Source organism: Topomyia yanbarensis, chromosome 1, assembly GCF_030247195.1.
Source record: "Topomyia yanbarensis strain Yona2022 chromosome 1, ASM3024719v1, whole genome shotgun sequence".
Classification (NCBI taxonomy): Eukaryota; Metazoa; Arthropoda; class Insecta; order Diptera; family Culicidae; genus Topomyia; species Topomyia yanbarensis.
In genome coordinates, this window is record NC_080670.1 from 187186820 (window position 1) to 187199265 (window position 12446).

The 12446-nt window shown below is 40.3% G+C and overlaps 1 protein-coding gene across 1 annotated transcript in view; it reads left to right on the forward strand.

Moving 5' to 3' along the window:
- Nucleotides 1-12446, forward strand: part of LOC131684455 (zinc finger protein 1-like) — a 109023-nt gene that overhangs the window by 42385 nt on the left and 54192 nt on the right. Inside the window, exons 2-3 of the mRNA XM_058967362.1 lie at nucleotides 270-376; nucleotides 449-1003. Coding sequence (XP_058823345.1) covers nucleotides 270-376; nucleotides 449-1003 — 662 coding nt within the window. The remainder of the gene's footprint in view (nucleotides 1-269; nucleotides 377-448; nucleotides 1004-12446) is intronic.

A 12446-nucleotide genomic window follows, 5' to 3' on the forward strand; every position in this document is an offset into this window, starting at 1 on the left:
TGCGAAAAGTAAAAATATGAGATTATCATTATATTATATGATTGCTATCATCATCACGAGGCAGTCAGTGCGCGGAATTTGTAGTGGTGTGCGAATTGGCGTACCGTGGAATCGAGTGTGATTCCTGCACATGGACAGCAAAAGAAAGGTTGTTGATGAGATCATCGGCCACCGGGTTTCAAGTCCTTTGATTATTCGTGCTTGCGACAGCCGCACAGCAGCTGGAAACTGTTACTTATGACGCTTTCGTTTTTTTTTTCTTCTTGCAGTTCCACCATTGGCATCCGGGCTTCCGAAAGACGATGAAAGTAACACACCGCAAACCGATTGCTTCCTACAATGTCCGCAGTGTCACACAACACTGCAGGGGTTTCAGGTGAGCTCTTTCTTTCATTCTCTAGTACAAGACAAAAATAGTAAATGTTACTCTCGTCTTTCGTTTTGACAGGCACTGAAGGAGCACCTCGAAACCGTGCATTCCATGATTAAGCAGGAGCATGGCTCGGCGACACCATCCCCACCACTGTCAGCCTTCTACCAGCAATCGTTCCAATCAATAGGTGCTTCCCTGCCATCGCCACCGGTCTCTTCCTGTGCGCTGGACAGCAGCTGTAACGAGCCAACATCGCTGGCGACGAATGGCAGAAGTAGTAGTAGTAACAGCAACAGCAGTACCAGCAGCAATAGCAGCAACAGCAGTAGTAGTAGTAGTAACGGTAGTAGCAGCCGAAGTACCTCGGCAGGTGGTGGTCTCAGTGCCGCCACCGTTGCCGCAATTGCTGGCGAAGGTGGGCGGTCTATTAGTCCGGCGAATAGCAACAGCAGCAGTATTTGTGGTGGAAGCAGCATCGGGGTTGGCGGAGGTGCTCACGGCATCAGCAGCAGCAGCAGCACCGGCAACAACTGCGGAGAACCCTACGCATGCTTACAATGCTCCGCCTCATTCCCAAATCGTGACTTACTTGAGAAACATGAGCTGATGCACGTACCTAATGCTCTGGTGGTAAGTTCTTCTCTTTCTGTTACCTCTACACTATACCGCCGTCTGAACGACCGGTGAATATTTATCTTACAAAACGTGTCGAGCGAGAACAACTACTACCTACTAGGAGAGACCACTTTTCTATTTTATTTAAACCTTTTTTTTTTGCACTTTTTCGTTATCAACTCGAGAAATCGCACCCCGCGAAGAGGGAACGAACCCAATTGCGTTATCTACTCTCACACTCTTTCCGCTCTCAGCCGCTCACACTAGAAACGCACGCTAATGCTATATACGGTGTTTCGGATTTCACCACTCCCATCCTCACCTATACACCTTGAGTAGTTCTTATATACCTTCGTGAGCGACGGACCCTTTCGTATGGCAAATTAAAACCTAACGAAAACTTGATGCTTAACTTCGTTAAAAAAAACTGACAACTAACCGGTAAGAAAACTAAACAAAATGATACGCTGTCGCAGGCAGCTGCATCAGACAGAAGAAAACCACCTTTCATGAGCAGATTTTCTGTCCACCGTAGTTGGCTGTGAAAAACGTAACTCCTTAGACAGTGAGGGATAGGACAGCGGCGAAAAACATCGTCGAAAGAAGATGGAAAATAAATGCAAACTAGAAAGAATTGAAAAAAAAAACACACAAAATGAAAATGATGATGGGAATTATGTGAAATATGCACATACACACACACACCCAGGCCAGGATCGAGTCGTGGCAAGACCCTCGGCGAGGAGATACTTGTCGCCCGGTTTCCCGTGAAGTCGCCGCCGCCGCCTCTAGATAGATGTGCAGTGCCAGTCGAGCGAGATGAGTATTCCCACTGAAGTGCGTTCGACACGAGTATGGGATGGGTATGCCGCCCGAGGAAGGGCAAGAAAATTAATTAAACATTTCCATGTAAGATAAATTAATTTCAACAACTAATTTCTCGCGAACGAAACAATGGTGTTTCATCGAAAGGCGACCTTTCGCTTTCGGTGACAAATAATTTTGTCGACAGGTCCGAGACGAGATTTTGTGGATGGCTGGGCGAAATTGATACCGATCATTAGTTAATTACCGAAGTTTGCTCGGGCTAAAGCCCCCGCGCCAACATCCACCGGCACCGGCTGAACCGGCGCGACACTAATGACCCGTAACACCCGTGCAGAAACCAAGTGCAAAACATGCCCGATGATGGTGGTGGTCAGCGCATAAACAGGCAAAATTAACCGTCAAACAAACCGCGGCCACTACAGCAGCAGCAGCGGCATCTGCCACCACGGGGGTACACTTTCAGCACTTCAATTAACATTCAATTTGACTTTATTTACGCAACACAGTGAAACGTTCGTAGGGAAAGCCGAAAGAGTAACATTTGCGGGCACCGGATAATTGCTACTAATTTAATTTTATTTTAATTTAATGAATCCGTATCAATAGCATATCGACACTGCTGCTAAACTGTGGTACCTTGTATGCGCTTAGGATACCATTAAAAGCATCCACAGGCCGCCATATTGTTTCAGACACAACGTCCTCCGCGCGTAGCCACTCTCCTGCCCAGCAGCTATGGCTGGCGCGTGGCTGCGAACGCTCGATTGGGCGCTAATCGTTTGTCACGCTTATATGGCTTGGTTGGAGCGCACCGAGAGTGCTTCATTGACGCCACTCGCTCGCTTGCTCGCTCGCTCGTCACTGGCATGCCCCCCTCCCACACGCACATACACCACTAGTAGTTAGTCGCCTGGAAGATAGGCAATCAGCGGTGCGCTACGAATCGAATGAGTGCGGCTAATTTCAGTTTCGGTCGCGCTACCGCGGCTGTCCTGGGTCTGTGTCAGATGATCTATGACACGGGTGAGTGTGGATGGAATTCTTCGGCGAATCGGTTCGATATGAACAGAAAAATGACACAATGTAAAGAATAGATTCGTAGTTATAAATTTTTGTACTTATTACGATTGTTATAAAACGACAGATCTCACTCCGTCAAAATCCTGTAAAATCTTTGGGTAAACGTTACCCAAAGTAATTTTAACCTTAATTTGAGTATAAGTATAGTATAAAAATAACAATGAGTTGAGAGTTTTCCCGTGGTTAAATGGAAACTATCTTCTTCGCGGTCTTCCTAAATTTATTTTAGTGAATAAAAATCGCAAAGAACTCAATTTTGGGAACTTTTTTCCTTGTAAATATCACATTAAGGTTATCACAATTTTTTATGAAAAATCTGGCCATATCTGGTGAAATCTGTTATTTCTCAACATCCTTAAACGTTACTTACATTCTACCCTCCCATACTTCAATTTAATATTAATTCTTCAAAAGGGCTAAAGAGATGTTTGTAAACAAACTTGTTTTGCTTATTATTCCGCAGCCGAATGATATTTTATGAAAAATGCACATCAATCTACATCTTTACCTTTCGCAGAAGCAACTTCAAATGATTTCTGTGTTTAATTTAAAAGAAATTAGCTAAACAAAAGTTTGTTTACAAGTCTTATTAGTCCTTTTCAAAAATTAATATGTGATTTAGAAAAATTGGCATTCCTTCCTACAGCACGTTTCAAAGTAATCTGTCGTTTGTCAGTGATAGATCTGTGATTCAATTTCCGTTTAAAAAAAAATTGGCAGAATGAGAGGCTTGCCTGGATCAGACTTACAAATATTCGAACTCATTGAATGAAAATCTATCATATTCACCCGCACTCATCTTCAATATTCATTGACGCTACTGAAAACGTCAAACGAACCGACTGGGCTTTTCTTCAATTAGTAAGCTCACCTGTGTAACATTTCGTTACTTGGCGAGCCCCAGTTTCGTCCGAAATGACGTTTGCTGCATTCTTCGTTTACTGTTGCTGGAAGTGGCTTTTCACATTTTTCTGAAGAACAGCTGAACAGCAACAGTTAACCGAGAGCGCATTTTATGGCATTCCAGGCAAACTGAGGCTCGGAAGGTAACGCTATGTAACACCACGTGTTTTGCATAATTCGTCTCCGATTATTGCACGAAGTGAACAATTCAAACGCATCAAAGTAGACTCTGGGCACAATGTAAGCGGTGATTATTATTATTTTGTATGCTTTACCAACATTTGAAAACATTTATCTCGGTATTGAGTGTAATGAATTGTATTATATTCAATTGAATTAATAACATTGATTTTTTAATGTTTTTTCTACTCATCACGAGTCGCACCAGGTTTATTTTCAGCGATCAAAAAAAAAGTTTCGATTATTTGCAACTCTGCGCTGTGGACGCTGTGGAAACCATTGGCTTTGCCAAATGAGTCCGGCGTAGTAGCAGCCCTGATGGCAAGACACAGCCGTCAGAGCGGTACAATGGAGCCGATCGTGTGACCGACCGATCGATCACAATTGTTTCGTTATTTTTTTATGGTCGATCGATCAAGTACATTTCACGTAAATTCAAAGCAACGCTCTCCTGTTCCATTGCGGAACTTTAGCTTTCTGTTTCAGTCGTTTTACTGCGAACTCGAGTATCTCGATCCTACTGACATCGGATCGTTCCTGTTTATCTTTTCAAACATACTAATAGGTGAGTTGAAAATTATTGTCACACTTTAGATTGATTAGTAAATTGATTATAATTATCCAGGGAAAACGAAAGTTCTACAGTAGCTCAATATATGTATTTATTTAGGGATAAGTTTAAGTAAAATAAGCGACATTTGCGATTGACGCCCTCCATCAGAGCTTGTACAGTAGAGTTCAATTTTTGACTTTTAGCTCCACCAGGCTTTTCTGATTCCTTTCATAGTCCTTAGTAATTGTGCAAATTTTGGTACCGATTGGTTGTGTCTACGGACCCTCCAAAAACTTCAAAGTTTATATGGAAGCTTGTATGGAAAATCGGGTAACATTGAAAAAAAATCTTAAAAAATCATCTTATCAATCAATTAATCAGAACACTATATATTTCTAAAGGTAATCTTCTACTGAACACATTCGTGGAACATTAAAAGTTTATGAAAATTCTCTGAGAAAAGTTATTAACTAAAGAAGCCGCATGACTTCGAAACAAGTGGATTTTATTATTAACCATAGCAACCCTGTTTGAATAGCTGTATCTGCCATACGCGAGCGGTGTACACTGGTATAACGATGTCCCAAATAACCACATGCATTATATTGAAGCATTATTTTAACATCGATAATGTTCATTTGCTCTAAAACTACTTTCTTAAAACGGTGCTGCCATAACACAACATCCCAAATGTTTCAAGACATTGCCTCTTATGAGCAATGTAACAGGCATTATACATACCTTTAGAGCAACGGTTTAGTGTTTGATCGCATTGCATTTACAAATGCTTTGACGCTCTACTGCGCTACACTTGAAAAGCATATAATGCTTGAACTAAAAGTTATGAAACATTAAAATAATTTGACGTTTATGAAGAAAATGTTCTAATCAAAAAATATCAACCTGAAACAACATGGAGAGTAGTGTGGCAAACGGGCAATTTTCTACGAATGGGGCAAAAATATCGGAGCACTGCACCGCCAATAGCTTTTGACCAATCCTATTTCCGTTGAGGAATACATGAAATTATACAACACGAGTATGCATTCCTATAATTTGCAACTCAGATGAAGCATATCATAGAGAAACCACTAAATGCTCATAATTTCATCTGCACAATTTGATGTCAATATTAAGTATGTTTCGGAATCTCTACTAAAAACTGATCTCTGCTTCGTGCTACTCAAAAAATGACAAATGTTTGCACCTATCCTTCTATACCGACGTGTCATTGCATTAACAAAGGCTATATAATGTAAAACGTTATTCATATATTGCAAATATCATTCCGTCGGCAACTATCCTCCACAGATAAGAGTGCTAACGGCCTACCTCGTATGAAGCTGATGTCAGATGATCATGGTTCGGATCCCATAAAATTAATTTAAAAATCTGAAGGAATTGGAATTTTGTGGTGATGGTAATGTTGTATCTGACTAATAAGAAGAGGTGGAAAATGGGAAAACGTTCATTTTTCCATTTTAATTATTTTCATTTTGGCATTATATCAGCTTTTTGTTGTGTTATATAACATCGATCTGTCAAAACGAAACAAACATTATTGCAGCATCTAGTAATGCTTTTAACAGACTAAAGCTTCATAAGAGCGTTACTAATGTAAAATAAATGCTTTCTTTGACAGCTCTTACATCAGTCGCTTAATCGCCCTTTTCCATTTTATGAAAGCATTGGTGTTGCATTTACAGCAATGAAGCATTTTATCGCATTCTGCGAACGACTCATTTAAGACTTAACTTTACATCATTTGAAGCGTCGTGGTTACTTGGGGTAGCTATTCAAACAGGGTTGCTATGGTTACTAATAAAATCCACTTGTTTTGAAGTCATACTGCTTCTTTTGTTAATAACTTTTCTCAACGAATTTTCATAAACTTGCAATGTTCCCCGAATGTGTTCAGTAGAAGATTACCTTTATAAATATATAGTGTTCTGATTAATTGAATGATGAGGTGATTTTTTAAGAGTTTATTTTCAATGTTAACCGATTTTTCATACAAACTTCCATATAAACTTGGAAATTTTTGGAGGGTCCGTAGACACAACCAATCGGTACCAAAATTTGCACAATTACTAAGGACCATGAAAGGAATCAGAAAAGCCTGGTGGAGCTAAAAGTCAAAAATTGAACCAGTCTATTGTACAGTCATTTCCGGTACGTTTATTTCAGTGTTTTTTCCACTTCCTCATCATTTCCGTTTTGACCTTCCTTTTTAGTATCATGATGGAACCAAACTAACGGTTTTTGATCTTGTTGGCACTCAGTTTTGTAAATCTCACTGCTTATTGTGCCTTTGGTCACGGTTTGGTTCACTACGTTTGCCACATGTACATATGACTTGCCAAATCAGATATTTCGAAGCAAATTTCCACAGCTTGCCGTTACCCGTGAAACATTTCTGTCCCGGCAACTGTCTAAAACCCATTTTGATGTAGATCTCGTTATCAATGAAGCAGCACCGGTATTTCGTTTGCAGCGTGGGGTACAGTTTCCGGACGCGCGTTTTGACAACACTCTGTTTTATTTCGTCGCGATTTGGGAAATTTGGTACCTTTATCCTTATCGTTTCTTGGCTCCCGGGACGAAAATTTGCGAAACATCAAGTTTTGTTTGGTTAAATCCCGCGTCGAAATGTTCGGATTCCGCTTGAAATGAGCAATCTTTCGGTTTTTAAGCACGTTGTTCCCAGTATTCGTCCATCTCATGGCTTGTGGTCTACTGCCATCCGTTTCCTGGAAATATTGAAGGACCTTTGAGATGGTTGAATGATGTATATTGATTAGTTTTCCCAAGTCGCTAGAATTTCTCATTTGGGTGGAAACTTTTGGAGGTATATTAAACTAGCCAAACGTGATTTTGTGTTGCATTTGAGTACACTTTCAACCTATATGAGGTTACTTGAAAAGATCATTTAATGTTTGATTTTTTGTAGCAGCGTGTTATGTGTCAAATTCATGCAATGTTCCCAGTTTTTTATACTTGTACGGTTGAGAAAGTTGAATGCGTACTTTAACCAACCTTCTGTCATGTCGTGCGTCTCTGTACAGCCAGCATCGCTGCCTTGAAAATCAAAACAGCAATGACATGAGAATTTGATGAACTTGATGAAGTTATGTCGTTTTTCATTGAAAAACACCGGGGCAGTGGATTGCACTGGTTTTTGAACTTTCTAGCAGAAGTGGGAATGAAACACGTCTAGTGGCCTGCTCTGCTGCTAGAAAGTGCAAGTCCAGTGCAATCCACTGCCCCGGGATTTTTCAATGAAAAGTCCTATTACCCAAGTAACCTTAAGCATTAAACCATTGCACTATATTGGCTATATATTTGAACTAATGTTGCATTGAAACTTCATTACAGCATTAACAATGCAATGATGGTCTATATTAGCATCAATAATGCATAACTGCACAGCCGACATATAGCATTATCGCTTGCTCTATATGCGTATATAAAGCTGATATAACGCGTACATGCTTCAAGGATCTTTAAAGCATGTAAGCTTTACAAGTGCATTTAGTGCTATTATAGAGCAAATAAAAAGCCGATATAATGCTATTGTAATGCTGTGGGTTTATTTGTTATGCAACTCTTCTTGAAGATTATATTCGGCATATTTCATTTCAATCGAACATGTGCAATATAGTCTAGGGAGAAAACGCAGCGCACTTGCCGTGAAGGACGAGGCAAGTTACCTCAGTTCGAGACTGACTAAAGGTAATTTTCGTAAAACATTCATATTATGTGAGAACGAAAACCCATTAAGGATATTCATTAAAGGGCGAACACGAAATTATTGCGACATCGAAAATGTCATGCCAATTTTCTTATAATGTTTAAAATCAAACCAAAATTTTTGGGTAGTTTTATACATATATTTACTTCAAAATCAAAAGAAAAGTTTATCGATGGAGCCTTGAGTGTAAAATTGAACGCATTTTCGCTTGATGCCCTCCATCAAAGTCTTTACAGTGTCATCCGGTACCAGTTTCTCAGTTTTTTTCCATTTTCTTAACATGTACTTCTCGTCTTTGACTGTCTTGTTGCTCTTTCGAAGTTCCAGCTTCATCATTGCCCAGTACTGCTCCACCGGGCGCAGTTCCGGACAGTTTGGCGGATTCATGTCCTTTGGAACAAAATGGATAGAATTGGCCTCATACCACTTCAGCACACTTTTAGAATAGTGGCATGATGCCTAATCTGGCCAAAATAGCGGAGCTTCGTCGTGCTGCTGCAAGAACGGCAAAAGGCACTTCTCGAGGCACTCAGATTTGTAGATCTCGCCATTTACTGTGCCCTTTGTCACGAAAGGCTCACTTCTCAGTCCGCAAGAGCAGATGGCCTGTCAAATGAGATATTTGGAGGCGAACTTCGACATTTTCTTCTTCTTAAATTTGTCGTCCACATAGAACTTGCTCTTGCCGGTGCAAAACTCCAACCCCGGAATTTACTTAAAATCGGCTTTTATATAATACGTTTCGTCGTCCATCACACAGCAGCCATATTTTGTCAGCATCTTCTCGTAGAGCTTCCGTGCCCGAGTTTTAGCCGTCGATTATTGCCGCTCATCGCGGTTTGGGAAGTTCTGTACCATGGATGTATGTAGTCCAGCTCTCTTCTTTGCATTCTGGATGTAGCTCTGCGACGTGCCGATCTTTTTAGCCAAATCACGGCTTGAGACGTTGGGATTCACTTTAATCATCCGCTTCACCTTTCCCTCCGTTTTTTTGTCCCGGTTTTCTTCCAGCTCCTTTGCCGTGGTCCAACGTCAACCGCTCCTGGAACCGCTTCAACACTCTGGAGACGGTTGAATGGCGAATGTTCAACATTTTTCCCAACTGCCGGTGCGACAGGTCAGGAAATTCCAGGTGTTTGGAAAGAATTTGTTCTCTCGACTCGCGTTGGTTCACCTCCATTTTCGTTGAATCGAAAAATACGACTTCGAGTTTGACAGCATGTAAACAATACACATCAATGAGAAAGTGTGCAAAAATTGGTTGATTTTTACCCAATGGTAAAAAAGTTATGCCGTGTTGAATGTGTCGCAATAATTTCGTGTTCGCCCTTTAATGTAAATAAAACGACGGTCACTTTCAATTCCTCTCAATAATGATTCCAATAAGTAAAATTCGAGTGAGAACCACTTTAATATTGCCAATTCATTGAAGTGAGAATCGTAACTCGATAAGCATCTAACGAGTAGGTCCAAAGCTAACTCAGTTTTGGACCTACTCGCTGGCAAACCGTTTGTTTGAAGCCAGTTTCGTACCACTGAACTGAAAATCGGGTTGGTTTCTAACCTGAAATATATTTCGGTTTTGCTCAAACCACCGCTCTTTTGCGGGAACCCAACTCAGTTCCATTAAAAACGTTTATTTGAAGCAACTATCTAAGTTTCTCAATCGAAAACGACATGAGTCAGGTTCTAACCCCAACCGCTGTCAAAAATAAAAACAAAAATAGTAAAAATTATTGAATTTTTTTCCGCTCATTGTCTCAGTTTCATAGAAACAAGGGGAACGGAAATGTGGTCATGGGAAGTAAAGTAGACCTTCTTTTTAAAGCTGTAGCATAGATCGTAGAGTAAGCTAGATTAATTATCATCGACAAAATAATTCCAAGCCGTGCGTAAACATTAAAGTCTCCTGAATGCCGGGAGGAGTTCCTCCAAAGTTTCCAACCTAGGTCCAACCAATCCTGCGCTAATTTGAATCTCCGGTTGAAATGCCACGTGAAATTTTCGATGTTCCTGGAAGCGTTGGGAACTCCTTGTTTCTTCTCAAATGTCTAAGACCAGATACTCTCTGCTTCGGATTTGTGGCAGAGCTTCCTCTTGCTGGTATATTGATGGCCTCTTAGGAGAGAAAATTGACGGTCTCTCAAGAGAGAAATGAAATATTGCTACAAAAACCCATTTGCTTGTAATTAGTGCATTACTACATGGATGACGCGCGGCACAAACTACCGATCATGCAGACGATCCTTCTCGAAGAAGACGCAAAGCAGTCTCGCCAAAAGTCACCCGACACCAGTTTGAAGTAACACACCATTTTGTCCCCGTCCAGGTGCAACTGCCATTCAAAATCTTCATTCACTGGAGCAAAGGGTCTTTCAAACAGCCTCCGTCCTTCAGTAGATACACGCATGCCAAGCTCGAATCGATAACTGCACCATCGATCTCAACTTTGTGAGCAGGTATGTAAACGCGTTAATTCTTCATAAAAGTCTTGCTGGCAGCATCGTCATTTGTTTGCTTTAGACAAAATATCACAATTTCTGAGCTTACTTAAGCGAACTTTCGAGATATCTGACAAAGCTGATTTATTTCTGCGTCTTGCGGAATGTTAGAATACATACCGGACTGTCTTTGATCCGTAAGAAGATCGAATACGGTTGAACCCAGTTCAATGTTTTTTATGTTAAATGGAATCTTGGAGTCTAGCTGCGTGTTGTTTTAATTTGGAGGAAAACAAATCGTTCACGCGGCGATGTCAGTCAGTAAAACTCGTGAAAAAATGTCACTCCATTGGGTGTGATTATAACCTAATATGCTTAGTGACTACGGCGTTAACTCATTGCCCCCTACAAAATGCGAAGAAATAACAAACCTGATTAATCCAGAATCATTCATCAGAAGTAACACAAGGATTCAATCACACAGCGAATCTGCTTTGGGTGAGCCCAAAGTTCTAGAATGTTTTCCATCAGAATTTAGAGAAGTATTCAATCAGTAGAGAGAGAGAGAGACTCTACCTCGAAACACAAAAAATAATGTATAATGTATGTAGTGTAGACTTACCAGACTGTCCCTTCCTAGTATCAAGAACATGTTCGAAAATTTAGTTTTGTGAGCAAATTGGATTTTGAGAAATGGTTTTTGAAAAAATATTTTTTTGAAATTTTTTTTTGTTTTTTCAAAATTTAAAATTTTGCCTTTTATTGAGGCGAAAATCTATTTTACTTTAAGTGTTGATCTATAAAGGTTAAATTTGTTTTTTGTTGTATTATTGTCTTCATATTGTACATTTGATTGTAAAACAGAATTGACACGTGGCGATCTGATTGACATACGTAGATTGCGTTGTCTGAGCATATAAATTACCATTGTCGAGGGTCACGAGGAAAAAGAATAAGGCCGATCGATCGAAGGCATCGATCTTCCTCCTCATGCGTTCATTGTCAGTTCCCAGCAGGCTCTTAGAAACGTGCTGTTTGACTGTTTCTATCCTTCCTGCAGCATCGAGGGCTCCAGTCTGTTCCGCTCGCCTGTCAAAAATAAAATGGATAGCTTCTAAGTCGGTGTTCGTTAGGTGAAAAGTTCGAGCCTAAAACAAATACGGGGCTTAATCAACCGATCAGAGCGTTAGTTTCGAAGGTTTTTTTTAAACCATATTTTCTTTTGTTTATTCCAATTGTACAAGCTTCAAAGATGAATAAAGTATTCGCCTAATTTCGAGCATACAAAAATATTCCATTCCGTTTAAGGCGTCGGGTATCAATAACGTTCAACTTCTCACACATTGAAATTGAGCTCCTTAGAATGTTATTCCTGAACCATATTGAAGCATAGTCCTGTTACTAAGTTAGTGTTGGATTCTGAAGAGACGAAGTCGAAACGCAAATTCCATAACTAATTTCATATTGAAGCTGTTCGAAGCAATAAATTATTTTTTGGTTCTATGAGTTACGACCAAAAAGAAGCTTCATTATAAATTGAATTGAAATTCATCTCACCTGTCACATTCCTGCAGTACAGCTGCCTACCTAAATAGTGTATCACCACCATCTTAGAAGAACCCAACTATCACTCGTGCAAGCGTAAGCCATGTCGAATTCCGCGACAAAAACAATCGCAACCAAACGACATTCCTCAAATATATGTACGTTCAACCATTGCCG